The sequence below is a fragment of the Argiope bruennichi genome, chromosome 10, assembly GCF_947563725.1.
Source record: "Argiope bruennichi chromosome 10, qqArgBrue1.1, whole genome shotgun sequence".
NCBI classification, from domain to species: domain Eukaryota; kingdom Metazoa; phylum Arthropoda; class Arachnida; order Araneae; family Araneidae; genus Argiope; species Argiope bruennichi.
The window spans coordinates 63211887-63225275 of NC_079160.1; the positions used below are offsets into that span (position 1 = coordinate 63211887).

General features: G+C 31.2%; 1 protein-coding gene across 3 annotated transcripts in view; it reads right to left on the bottom strand.

Annotated features, from left to right (window-relative positions):
• Positions 1-13389, bottom strand: part of LOC129988222 (zinc finger protein AEBP2-like) — a 268585-nt gene that overhangs the window by 35244 nt on the left and 219952 nt on the right. For all 3 annotated transcript variants that reach the window (XM_056096388.1, XM_056096390.1, XM_056096389.1), the window contains exon 2: positions 5402-6431. In XM_056096388.1, the coding sequence (XP_055952363.1) occupies positions 5402-6431 (1030 nt within the window). The remainder of the gene's footprint in view (positions 1-5401; positions 6432-13389) is intronic.

Below are 13389 nucleotides of genomic sequence, written 5' to 3' on the forward strand. Positions count from 1 at the left end.
AAGCAAATGTTCCCCAGTTTGCTAAGTATGTATTGTAATTATTGTTCTCATTTACTCCACCCAACAAAAATTAATCGATTTAATTAATGTTCACTATTCTTTTTACAAAACCTTCTTTTAAATCGAGTGTTCGCTATTTTTCACTTGCATTCGTCAATGAAATGTTAATCATTTGAATTTTTAACGAATGAATAACATTGGTTATAAATTTCCAGAAAACTGAATGATTTTTGATAATGCAATAACTTTCATTAATAGAAGTATACTGTTTTTATTATGATTTCCCTTTTTAACGCCAAAAACAATAGATAATAAATCATAATTCATACATTAATTTTGAAGCCCATTTTGTCATGAAGAATTTAAAAATTCATGCGGTTGACAGAAAATTTTAACTTTTAAAGTAAATAATCTTCACCTTACTAAGTTTCAACTACTTGGTATCGCCATAAAATTAAAAAAATAATAATAATTAGTTTTATTTAAAATTCCAAATGTTAATTCTTACTGAATAAGAAATAAACACCTGGCATGGTTGAAAGAAGCAGAAGCAACTGATCTACGAAACAACATTGGTCAGGATGAACATGAAATTAAGCAATATTCTTTTAGATGATATGATTAATTTTGAAGCCGATGTTACTTCCATGAACAGAATAGAAGATCTTAATTTTTAAAGCAAATAATCTTCAGGTTTCAGCTATACAGATTACACCATAAAATTTTTTAAAAATATTTAGTTTCATTTAAAATTCCAAGCGATGAATGATTCTTGCTCGATAAGATATAAACAGCATCGTTGAAAGAAGAATAAGCATATAATATAGGAAACAACTTTGGTCAGGATGCACATAAAATTAAACAATATTCTTCAAGATGAAACGATTTTGACAATGTAACTTCATTGAATAGAATAGAAGATCTTAATTTTTAAGCAAATAATATTCAGATTGCAGCTATTATTTAAAAAAATAATTAATTTTATTTAAAATTTCCAAGCAAAAATTCTTACTCAATAAGAAATAAATACTACATCGTTGAAAGAAGAATTAACAACATTGGTCAGGATGAACATAAAATTAAACAATATTCTTCTAGATGATATGAATATTAAAAGATTTTGATCATCTCTGCATATATATATATAAAGCGTTCAATATTTGTTTTTATTTTATTACAAACTTCAGTAAGATCTTTTGATTAATATCTGACGTTTTAATACAGTTTGATCAAGTTTCTTTTGTCAACAAAAATCCATATCTAAGAAATACATGTTATAATATAAATCAGTATCTAAGATTTATACTATATAATTGCAACTGCTGAAAGCGTTCTGTTTACAAATCCCAGATGGTAGCAGGATACTGATCTGCACATATTTTCAAAATGGATCATCTAAGACAAACACATTTCATGCAGAAATATGTATACAATTTGAACAACTCTGTTTACACCGAACCACGAATTCTTTTGCATAATAATCCTTTTCCAGATCTACCTAGTCAGATAATGAACGCTGAAAAGGTTGTTCAAAGGGATGCTTCCTGTTATTACATCCCTTTCCTCCTCAGAAACTTTTGAATCTACTGATAGCCTCAGACAAGTTGATTATGAGCGATTATTATATCCGATAATAAAGAAAAATGAGACGGGTAGATTGAATCAAATTGTGTTGAATTATGTTTTCCATCTGCAGAAAGTACAAAAATTGTATTTTTATAAATCATTACGGACGATTAAAAAATGCTTTTTTTTTTTTTTTTTTTTTTTTTTTGCAATTTTTGACTGAGCAATTCTCCAAAGTTAGTTAACACACTGTTTGAAAACTCGTATCATCTTTAAATTATATCTTCCCCCAATAAAACTTAACGTCGTACTTGATTTACTAAGATTTGCAATGTTTTGCACATTTGGTTATAAACATTATGTTTGTTAGCAATATGAATGATGTTCATAAAATAAATAAACTGAGGCATAAAATACAGCTTCTTCATGTAATATTTGGTTACATACATTATGTTAACAAAACGGATATTGTTCACATAATAAATAAACAGAGGCGAAAATGCAGCTTCATAATGTTATGTTTGTTTATAAACATTACGTTAACAATTCTCATGATGTTCACAAACTATATAAAAGGAGACCAAAATATATCTTCCTTAAATTTTATCAAAATGACTACTTTTAAAGTAAAGGAAGAGGGGTATTTAAGGTAGGCTTTATTATTACTATTAATATTATTTCCTAATGGTATAGCTAGCCTTTTTTTATCATTTCCTGATAACACAGAATCAAAATGAAAAGAAAGAAAATGATGAATAGAGACAATTAATCGTTAATTTACATATAATAATAATAATTTTAAGGACTTTTTTAGCTATATCTCCATAATCTGAAAGAAAGAATATTGAAAACTTTTTCCGAGAACCAACTAGCAGTGAAATACATCAAAGCTTATCATCTTAGCTCAACCTTATATACTAACAAAATAATTATACGTGACAAAGCCTATTTATAACATAAGGGGTACAGGCGATAATTAATTAAATATAAATTTTGCAATGAAATCATGAAATCTAAACTTCTTTCTTTTAATTTGGTAAAAGCCTCAGAAACAAATGTTCTTAAAGAAATTACAGATTATTGAAACTTAAAGAAATTTTAATCAAAGCATGAAACAAAAAAGAAGGATTATTTTTCCAATGTTTGGCTTGAAACAATTAGCAAAAATAAGACAAAAATTTAAAACATGATGAAAGAAATTTTAATCTTAAAGAAATTTTAATCAAAGCATGAAACAAAAAAGAAAGATTATTTTTCCAATGTTTGGTTTGAAACAATTAGCAAAAATAAGAGAAAAATTTAAAACGAAACAATTAGCAAAAATAAGAGAAAAATTTAAAACATGATGAAAGAAATTTTAATCAAAGCATGAAACAAAAAAGAAAGATTATTTTTCCAATGTTTGGTTTGAAACAATTAGCAAAAATAAGAGAAAAATTTAAAACATGATGAAAGAAATTTTAATCAAAACATGAAACAAAAAAGAAGGATTATTTTTCCAATGTTTGGCTTGAAACAATTAGCAAAAATAAGAGAAAAATTTAAAACATGATGAAAAATAATTTACGAAAACAAAATTTGACCTAAAAAATGAATTTATCAGTTGTTCGCCATGAGCCCTATTATTTTTATTTTTTTTTAAGTTTCAAATATTCAATAACTAATTTAATAATTTTTATTGACAAGGACTTCAGGATATTGAGCATTTTTGGCACTCCAATTTCTATCTGAATGAACCTTTTGAACAGCATTTCTGTAGACATGTCATAGCAATTCACTCGATACCTGAAAAGCATATACAAGAAAAAGTTTGCAATTATTTTTTATGCAAGATACTAAACCCGTACTCGCTTTTTGTCTAATTTCTAATATATGAAAAGCTGGAACACATATGTCGTTATAATAATCTTACAAACGACTTTAAGCTTCTTTATATTAATACTTAGAAACCAATACTTTTGACTAAATAGTAAGAATGTTCCAAAATTCATCATTTTAGCACGAAGGAATCTACAAAGGAACGATCATATTTTCATACGCAGCATTTTAAATTGCAGTTGCATACAAAAGATGGTATGAATAAAACAACAAGGACGGCAAAGAGCTTCTTCCTCCACGCAAACTTACTATTTCTTTGTTGACTAAAATGGCAACAGTGTTTTGTGTGAACCGTTACCAAAAGGAACACGGAAAAAAGCACTAGGGGTGAAAGTGGAACAGCTGCAATCGTATCCGTCTTTCGAGGCCAGCAGACAAGCATCTAAAAGCCTCAGACCGTAGCCTTACCTTTACTATGATAAGGTAGATTTATACTGCGATAATGAAAAACACAGTTATTAATCAGATCGTCTAAAAGTTCTGCGATGTGTAAACAATTAAAATGAATCAGTTGTAATACAGTAAAACTATTTTCTAATGATTTCTCACGAAATGGTTCGCAAAAATTGAAAGTAGTAAAAATTATATTGCGAAACATTAAAATAAATAAATGCTGAGCAAGCTACCACAAAATTGCAACGCCTTATTGTTTAGTCATTTCCTTTCTTGATTTGAATAGAATTTTTTTAAAAATGCTTTCCATATAATATTTTAGTAAATACTGGTTTCCATAATATTGATGCTTTCAGTAAATACTTGTTTCCACAGTATTAAAATTCTGAAACATATTTTTGCTAACATCCGACTAAAAAAAATGATGCAATTGAATAACCATCAAGTATTGACTTAAGAAAAAGGTCTAGGGATGAATATGCCCTGTGCTGCCTTTATCGGGCATTTAACCTCTACAGAAATTTGGACTACAAATCTTTGAAAACAACGCGGTAGAAAACTCAATATTACACTCCTAAAAAATATTGAATATCTGAAAAAAAAAAATGCAATGAAGTCAATTATTGAAATTTAGTCGGTTCTTTTCTCATTCATATAAGAAAATGCGAAATTACATGAGTTCTGCAATATTCCTTTTTGGAATAATAAATTTGATTTAAGAAGCATAATTTGTGAACTAGAAATTCATGTAATTCATTGAATCATTCGCTATTGAAATTCATTCAATCGTAAAAACTATTTCTCCATTCTTGATGGATTTCTAAATGAATTATTTAGTATATATAAGACACCAAACGTCGTTAAAAGAAATGAGCTAATTACGAACAAATTGAATTCATGAAAATAATACTTATATATAAAAAAAGATATTTTGTTTGTTTGTTTCGTGGGGGTGGAAGGAACTATACAGTAAACAATTCTAATGAGAAAAAAAAAGTGTGTATTTTTTTAACAGAAAAAACAGCAGCAATGGCGTGAGACAGATCGGTGGTAGAAAACAAGACATTATAACCACATTAACAGAAGCTTAAATTCTGCATACAAGAAAGGAGTTTTAAATACTAAGGGGAATATTCAAGCGACCGAACTGAAAAAAAAATGATTGCCATATTCATGAAAATAACATACTTTAGAGTTAAAATTATTTGATAAAAAAATTCCGAAAGGTTTTTAACTATCTTTTTATTAATCAAACTTTCATATTTCTAAAAAAATAATGATTTAAATTGATGGAAGTAATACCTGTAAATTCCCAAGCATATAATCATAACACTTCTTTCCATTAGGAACACATAGATGACTGATTAAGAAAAAAATTTTAGATCATCATTACCTGCTAACAATTAACATGCTACGATAACATCTATAATCAAGTTAATGCAACCAATCAATAAAATATACCAGTGAGTATGGTTTATAAGATCCATGGTGTCTTGATATCTATACATATCGTATAAAACAAATGAATCAGAAAACCATATTTTAGAGATACCAAAAATCTCACCTTGCATCCTATCCAAAGGCAGACATAGCTCTTATTGTCGTCCGGCTGGCTTTGGACATGGCACTGCCGGATATGGTCAATGAGGTCCGTCTCAGTTGTGTTGTCGTCTGCTAACCGATGGCAGCCGAGCCATTTACAATCACCATCATCTGAACTACCAGATGTACTGGAACTTTGCGGGTCAACTTGACTGCAATTGGAAGAAGTGCAGTCGCTACTAGTGGTGGTCAGTTCAGTGAATCCCCCACCGTCGCTGTAGTTGGATCGGATCAGCAACACCTGGGGATTAAGGCGATGGTGAGAGTTTTGAATAGTCTGAAATGGATGGTCGTCGTCACGACAAGCCTGCTCGTCGAAGAACGAGTTCGGCGAAGTGGAGGATTCATCACGCCCTAAAAGAGGCGAGGGGAACTGTGTCGTTTGTCGATGTGGACTATCACCACAGTGAGAAGTCGTTTGGAAAGGATGGTCTTGACAAGCCTGCTCGTCGAAGAACGAAGAAGGTGAAGTAGAAGATTCACCATCAGCCAGTAGAGGTGATGGTGTTGTCTGTCGGTGATAGTCCTCTGGGCTGCTCCCATCGGTACAGGGAGAGGTCTCGAACTGGTGGTCGTCTTCACAGAAGGGAGGAGGCGACGATTCAGTAGAGGATTCGCCACCTCTTAGAAACTGCGTTGTGCTGCCATTGACGCTGGACGACAGAAGGAACTTAAAGGCAGACCCACTCTTGGCCGGAGTCTTTTCAAGGTTATAGAAGGTGTCATCGGGACTCTTATCTGACTCGTAACTGTTGTCGGTACGTGGGCTCAGGTCCAAGAGAGAATCTGAGTCATTGCAGAACTGCAAAGGCGAAGCGGGTGAAGTGGGGTTAACCAGCGATTTAGCTGGACTGGGACCCAGTCCGCTGTCCTCGCTGTCTGCGCGCAGGCACTCATAAGGACAATGTTGAGTGGGCAGGGGAGGCATGGGGGTGGCGGGCCTCGACGGAGAACTGGGCTCGCTTGACTCCCCTCCGCTATTGGTCACCACGCTGAAAATAGAGAGATGCATTTCTTAGCATATAAAGACGAAAGATTTTACAACAAAATGTCAGAAAACATTTGTATGTAGGAAATAAACAAAATTCAAATCAAAAACTGATTATAACGTAAAGAACATACAAATAATGAGAACCAACATGCAAATTTGACCATAAAATCTTATTACTCATGCATTCTGTTTATCTTCAATATTTCATAAATACGAGAACGATTCCAAGGATAAAATATAATGTAAAATATTTCATATTAATAAAAAAATTGGAAATTCTAAATATTTCAGCGAAAAAAACGCCACACATTCTTTATTCTCTTTTCTGATGATAAGTCACGTTCACAAAACTAACGTTTAAAATCGAAAATAAATAAATGCATGATTTCCAACATGTAAATAAAATGACAGCGTATTTGTTCTTAAACAGAATAATAATGGAGGAGAGACATTTTTTGGCAGACAAAACCAAATTTCTTACATCTAGAGATTTTAATATACTAAATAAACTATCATTCCGCATATATTAAATCTAATAAAACTCAAAGGGAAAATGGTATATCATTGATGATAAATTTATGTCGCTTTTAATTATTTAGAGACATACTTTATTCCGTCAACCGCAAAATAATAACAGTTTGCCAGAGCATAATGGGATATTATAGAAGATGACATTTGAAGAATTTTCAATAAGTTTCGGAGATATTTTATGAGCATCACTGAATTAGGTGTAGTGCAGTTTTGTTAGAAATTTCCAAAGGTGTAAATCAATAACAAAATTTCGAATAAATGAGCAACATAAAGAAAAACACACAACTGTGGATAATCTGCACTGAGGAATGTAGGAGTACATGATAAGGAAACAACAATAAAATTTTTTATCAGCAGCGGAAAGAAATGTACTTAGAAGGTGAATCATATTTGACTCACCCTTACATTTTCCAACCAATATCATATCCCTGAAGAATCTCTGAACGAAACGACAACAAACTTGAGGAAATCCCTGGCCACAGGTACGCATCCACACAATGCAATATCTCAAGAGAGTGAGTGGCATGCGAAATACCACATCCGTAACTGCATATATCTAGGCGCATTTGAAAGGCCATCGAGAGAAGGATTCAAATGAACTTCAATTACCCGTTTCGCAGAAGCGTCTTAATGTGTCTGAATTCGAATCCAGACAGTGTCCAGACAGGGGCTTCAGCCGCGCGTGAAATAGATGTGTACAGAAGGAAAGGTCATCGGAGGTGGTTTTTAATGACAACCAAAACGAACGGCTCGAACAGTGTGAATGACACGGGATGCTGCCCTCCCCCCTTCTATCTATCACCAGATGATAGGGTCCATCACGATTCATTCCGCTTTCAATTGTTCTCCAAGTACATTTCAAACTTTCTGGAGAGAAAGCAACGCAATGCTCTCCCATAAATAATGTAAAGTTTGTCGTTAATTTCTTACTAAGATTTAATAATTTTTTCAAATCTATATGTATTAATTTAGATAAATAGGAAATACTTGTACACTTTATGATGCTAATGTGCCAAATTTTATCTAATTCTTTACATTTACAAGTTACTGTGCTCACTTGTACTTGAACAGCTTTCTATATAGACTGCCTCACAATGGATTTGGTTTAAATTTCATGAAAATCAAAAATTTTAGTGTTAAGACCATATACGATGTTTCATCCATTTAGCCTAAAGCGTTTTTGAATTATAGCATCCACAGACAGACGCACAGACAAAATTCCAAAAATGTGTTTTCCTATTGAAGGAGGTTTGAAATGTGGAGATTCGTCAAAATTTTGATTCCGAATTTTTTGACAGTTAAATATTTTTCTCACAGTATATTTAATATATGAAAATGTAAAAATTGATCATTAAAAATAATGAATAAAAATATCAATGACAGTAACGATGATAAAATAATAAGGGCAAACTCATCTGAAAGAAGTTTTCAAAAATTCTCTAATTCGAGATTATTTTTGTTCCATTTGTAAACATTAATGAATTTTTAAAAATTGATAGTCCTATGAAAGTTTTCACATTTCTAATTTGCTTCATCTGAGCCCTATTGGGTAACAAACAAAAGAAATTATTTAGAACAGAAAATTTCAATATTATCTGCAATGGTCTATGGAAAAGACAACGCTAAAGTCTGAGATATGAATCGTTCCAAGAGTTAGAATAGGAATATTAAGGTTTAAAAAGAATTATAGAAAATAATTTAAGCTAAGCGGAAAATTTCAAAGCATTACTGCCTGTAACTATCGAGTTGCTGAAAAAGTCTTTATAGATCTCTTTTGATAAGCAAGCACCATTCGCATTAATAGTTGAATGAATAAATAGACAAGAATTTTTAATTGCGAGGGAAAAACAAAACAAAAACATGTTAAATGAATGCATTTTTAAGCGGTAACTCATTCCGTTAATAGAGTTGTGAAACGTTGTTCATAGGAAATTAGCAGGGGAAAGGCTTAAATTATTTTTTTTTTAAAAATGCTGTTGCCCTATTACTCGTTACAAAACTACGAGAATTGGGGAATGAACGATAAAGAGTGCATTAAAGCCAATATTATAAAAGCTTCTTATTTTCTACTTACTTTTATTGCCGTATACAAAGAAAAAAAAAAGAGAGAGAGAGAGGGGGGGGGATTTTCACAGTTGAGTAAGAATTAAATTACGAAGGAATTAATAGCAGCAATCGGATATTTCATTAAGTACTTTCTATATTCCTTATTAAATGGCGCTTCTTCAAATCGTTTCAGGTACTTAGAATCTTATTTGACGTAAATTTAGTAATATGCAGTCTTTTATAAAATAATATGCCTTATTTCTATCCAATCATATGTTTACATCAAAAGAATGTAAACTCCATTAAATTGCTAAGATCTGATTTCAAATGTCATAAGTCATAAAGTATTTCGCTATTTACGAAAAAAAAAAAACCATTGAATATAAATAATACTATAAAATATTTACTATGGAATTGCAATGTTCTTAATTTTTTTTAATATTTCAACTGAGAACAAAACTAATACAAAAATTCGTGTAATTTCTCTTCAGTGTCAATTTTGGGATTACTTAAAGGTTAAAATGTATTGCATGGCCGATTAAAGAGACTGGTACACTCAAATGCTGTGTCTAGTGTGACAGCCGGAATGTCTGCTACTACCTTGACATTCTTCGAGCTACCAAGGAAACACACATTGAAATTTACTGATGTAAGTGGTTTTATTAAAAACTTTATAAACGTCTTTAAATATATAGAAGCAAACAGATGAGAAATTATAATAGTTTTTTTAATTAAATTTTTATAATCACGGAAAACTTTGAGAAACTTACCTTACATAATTCGTGAGAAAATTAAAAATAATATTACCTTTGCAAGTATGTGCGACAGAAAGATTTTTAAAACGAGGATTAAAGAATTTGAAACATAAAAATTTTCTAATGAGAAATGTTTCTTTTTTAATTTAATGGAAGCATTAGAAAGTTTATCTTAACATATTAAGTTAAAAATCGTTTATTTTCAGAATAACTTTAACCGACACATTCATTAGAAAATAAACTTAAATCAGGCTCTTTGAGGCCTCTATTGAATTTCATCATTAATTTAGATATAAAATTTCTGAGAGGCGCTCTTTCTTGATAACAGTTTATGAACTTTCTTTAGAGAGCAAATGTATATTTTAAGCCAGCCTTCAAAGCAAGAAATAACATATTCACAAAAGAAAGAAACAGAGAGAAAAAGAAATCAAATTTACTAATGCTTTAGGTTTATCTTTTCTGTAATATAGATTTATCGAATTACATCTATTTTATTATAAATTAGCACATGATATATTGATTTTTTTTATTTATTTTGACCTTCATGGTATGTTCTTTTACAAACGTATAATTTTATTAAAATATATATGATCAGTTTAAATAACTTCTGTATACTAAATTAGCTTAATTTAAACAAGTATTTAGTTTCGTAGATTTATAAAGATCAAGCGAACCTGATTATTCTGAGTCAAAGTCAAATTATAAAATATAATATCGGCTAAAATAACTTCAAAAATAAAAAATAAAAAATTAAACAAAATTAGAAAAGATCTTAGTTTTAGACAAATATCTCTTTTCGAAAATTCATGAATAGTAATTTGGTACGGGCCTGGTCATTCTGCATCGTAAAACTTCAATTAAAATAACTTATAATAATAAAAATATCAAATTAAAAAATAACAATTATACAAATAAAACCGAAAGGGAACTTAGACAAGTATCTCGTTTCGCAGATTCATAAAAACCAATTAGGAACGGATTTGTTTATTCTGAGTCATAGTCAAATGATAAAATATATAATTGGCTAAAACAACTTCAAATATACAGGGGTGTTTGTGGGACCCCAAAAAATCCCCTGAAACTTTTACGGATTTACTACCGACATTTTTTAGTTTCGCGAAGGGGGGGGGGGAGAGAAATGAAAAATTACAATTATGAAGTATTGAATGACCTAATTATAAAAGTTCAATGAATTACTTTTTTTGCAAAATTACTAACCATTAATTTTGCAAAATTAAGACCTTTGAACCCAGGTCACGTGATCGCACATCTGGTCGAACGAAGTCTCTCCCTTTTTTTTCTGCCGCGTCTACTTGCCGAAAAGAATCCAGAAGAGAATGTCCGAGAACCGGGGGAATGAGTCATAACTCGCAATAAGGAAAGAACAAAAAAGACGTTTTTTCCCCCTTTTCACGCATTATCACTGCCTTTGGAGAAAGAAAGGAAAAGTTTTCACCACACACACTGACCTTGCGTTTTCTGCTTTCAAAGCAAACAAAATTACCCAGATCAAAATAAATAATTCATTATTATTCCTACTTCCTTTTGAACGACGATCCCCGGAATTTCCGGGTATCGAAGTTCAAAATCCCCGGAATTCCGGGGTTTCCCCGGAGCACAAACACCCCTGAATATAAAAACTTTTCTAACAATTCTTTTTTTTAAGAGGTTAGTTTTAGACAAGCATCTCATTTCATAGATAAATAAAGATAAATTTGGAACGGTTCTGATCATTCTGAATCGTGGTCAAAAAAAGGACAACGGTAAATGAATTGGAAGCTCATACTCTACCATAAGCAACACGATACTTGGCACGGATTCAACATACATCAGGACGACAAAGTAAATGAATTTACAAGTGAAATCAAGTCTTCAGTAACAATCCTTTGATGCAAAAACTATGATCAAGACCCTTTGATGCAAAAACATCATGGCCCAATAAAGATAGATGCATCAAGTTTTCAAACTCTTGTCGATTTTTTTTTCTGTCATTTATTATAGACTAAACAAATTGAAACCATTTTACATGCTTCACAAATGTCATAGGCTCATAATATTTTTTCTCCTTCATCCCCCCCCCCCTCCTTCTAATTCGTCAAAAAGAAAAAAAGAAAGGAAAGAGGGGGAGGGGGGTGGGAATCGATGCAAATTCTAAGAATAGAAAGTCAGTGTCTTAGCGCAGCTTATGAAATGATTTAAAGACCTAGTGACCCGTAAGAGAAGAGAGTGAGCGATGCAACCTACTCACCTATACTGCAGTAACGGGCCGGAAGGGCTCAGATGGTCAGTCAAGCGTTTCTAATGCCTCCGAAGATGGCTTTAAAGTGGGGAGGCGGCGCTAGCTTTGTCAGCGAACGATATAATTGCTCCCAGTTAACTCGCACAACATCAACACAATAAACATTAACCCACCGCAAAGCAGGCGTCTCAAATACAACATAGCAGTAATTACATAAAATATATATCATAATAACAATGTAAGGCTAAGGTGTTAACGACGAAGTCCCACGCGGCTTGTTTCTTAACAATGTTAAGATTCAGATGATATATTATCAAACTTAGAATGTAAAAAAATTAAATCAACTAAGTTTTTTCTTAAAAAAAAAAAGAAAGAAGACTCATAAACGTAGATGACATTAAGTAGCAAAATAAATAAAATAAGTCAGAAATTTTAAACTAAGCCCATAAGTTGTGCTAAGAAATTTATACTGATTTTCAATGAAAAATGCATCTGCCATTCAACTTCAGCTGTTCTTATCGCATTTTCTTGTCCAAAACTGCATATTCGATTTTTATTTAAATCAAAAAATTAGTTATTTCGAAATATTCGAAAAGATGCAAAATACGTAAAGTATATATAGTATATATCAGCTAATAAATTTGATATAGTAAATTCACGATTGTCCGCGGAAAGTGAAGGCGCATATAAGCGAATTTCATGAATAGGCAAAAATAACTGGAAATGTCTGCATCTGTCTTTTCATCTGCAGCTGGGATCTACAAATATAGTTATTATTTAAGCATTGTTTTACTAAGCATTTTTTCATTTGAAATTGAGTTCTTTTACAAAATTCTGGGAATAGCAACCGCGGATAATCCAGAATTTACAGAATACTACTGGCAATTCATACCTTAAACACAAAGCCCCCCACCCGCCAAAAAAAAAAAAAAAGAAAGAAAGAAAGTGTAAAATGGAGTTGATAGCCTTTTTTATAAATATTAATGGAATCAACGATGATTATTATTTCTATCAATGTCTCCTTATACATATAAAATATACATGGTGAACAATTTAAAGATAATTTTTGTTGAATTTCGTCGTATCTTTAGTTAATTTGAAAGGGACATGCGGATTGGATCAACTACATTAGACAAAGAGCCAATTAGAACTACTATTTATCAAGTAAAATGAAATTAATAGTTTTAATTAAAAATGAAATAACGAAGAAAAATTGGGCAGAAAAAAAATAAATAGGATTATAAATTTTTCGATTTTTGAGTCATTTTTATAAACCAATAAGAAAAAGTCAAATAAAAATTTTCATTTACAATAAAAATTTTGAAGTTCTTTTTTTTTTTTTCCCCTTTCTTATATTTTTATAAACAGTGGAACATAAAGTGACAAAT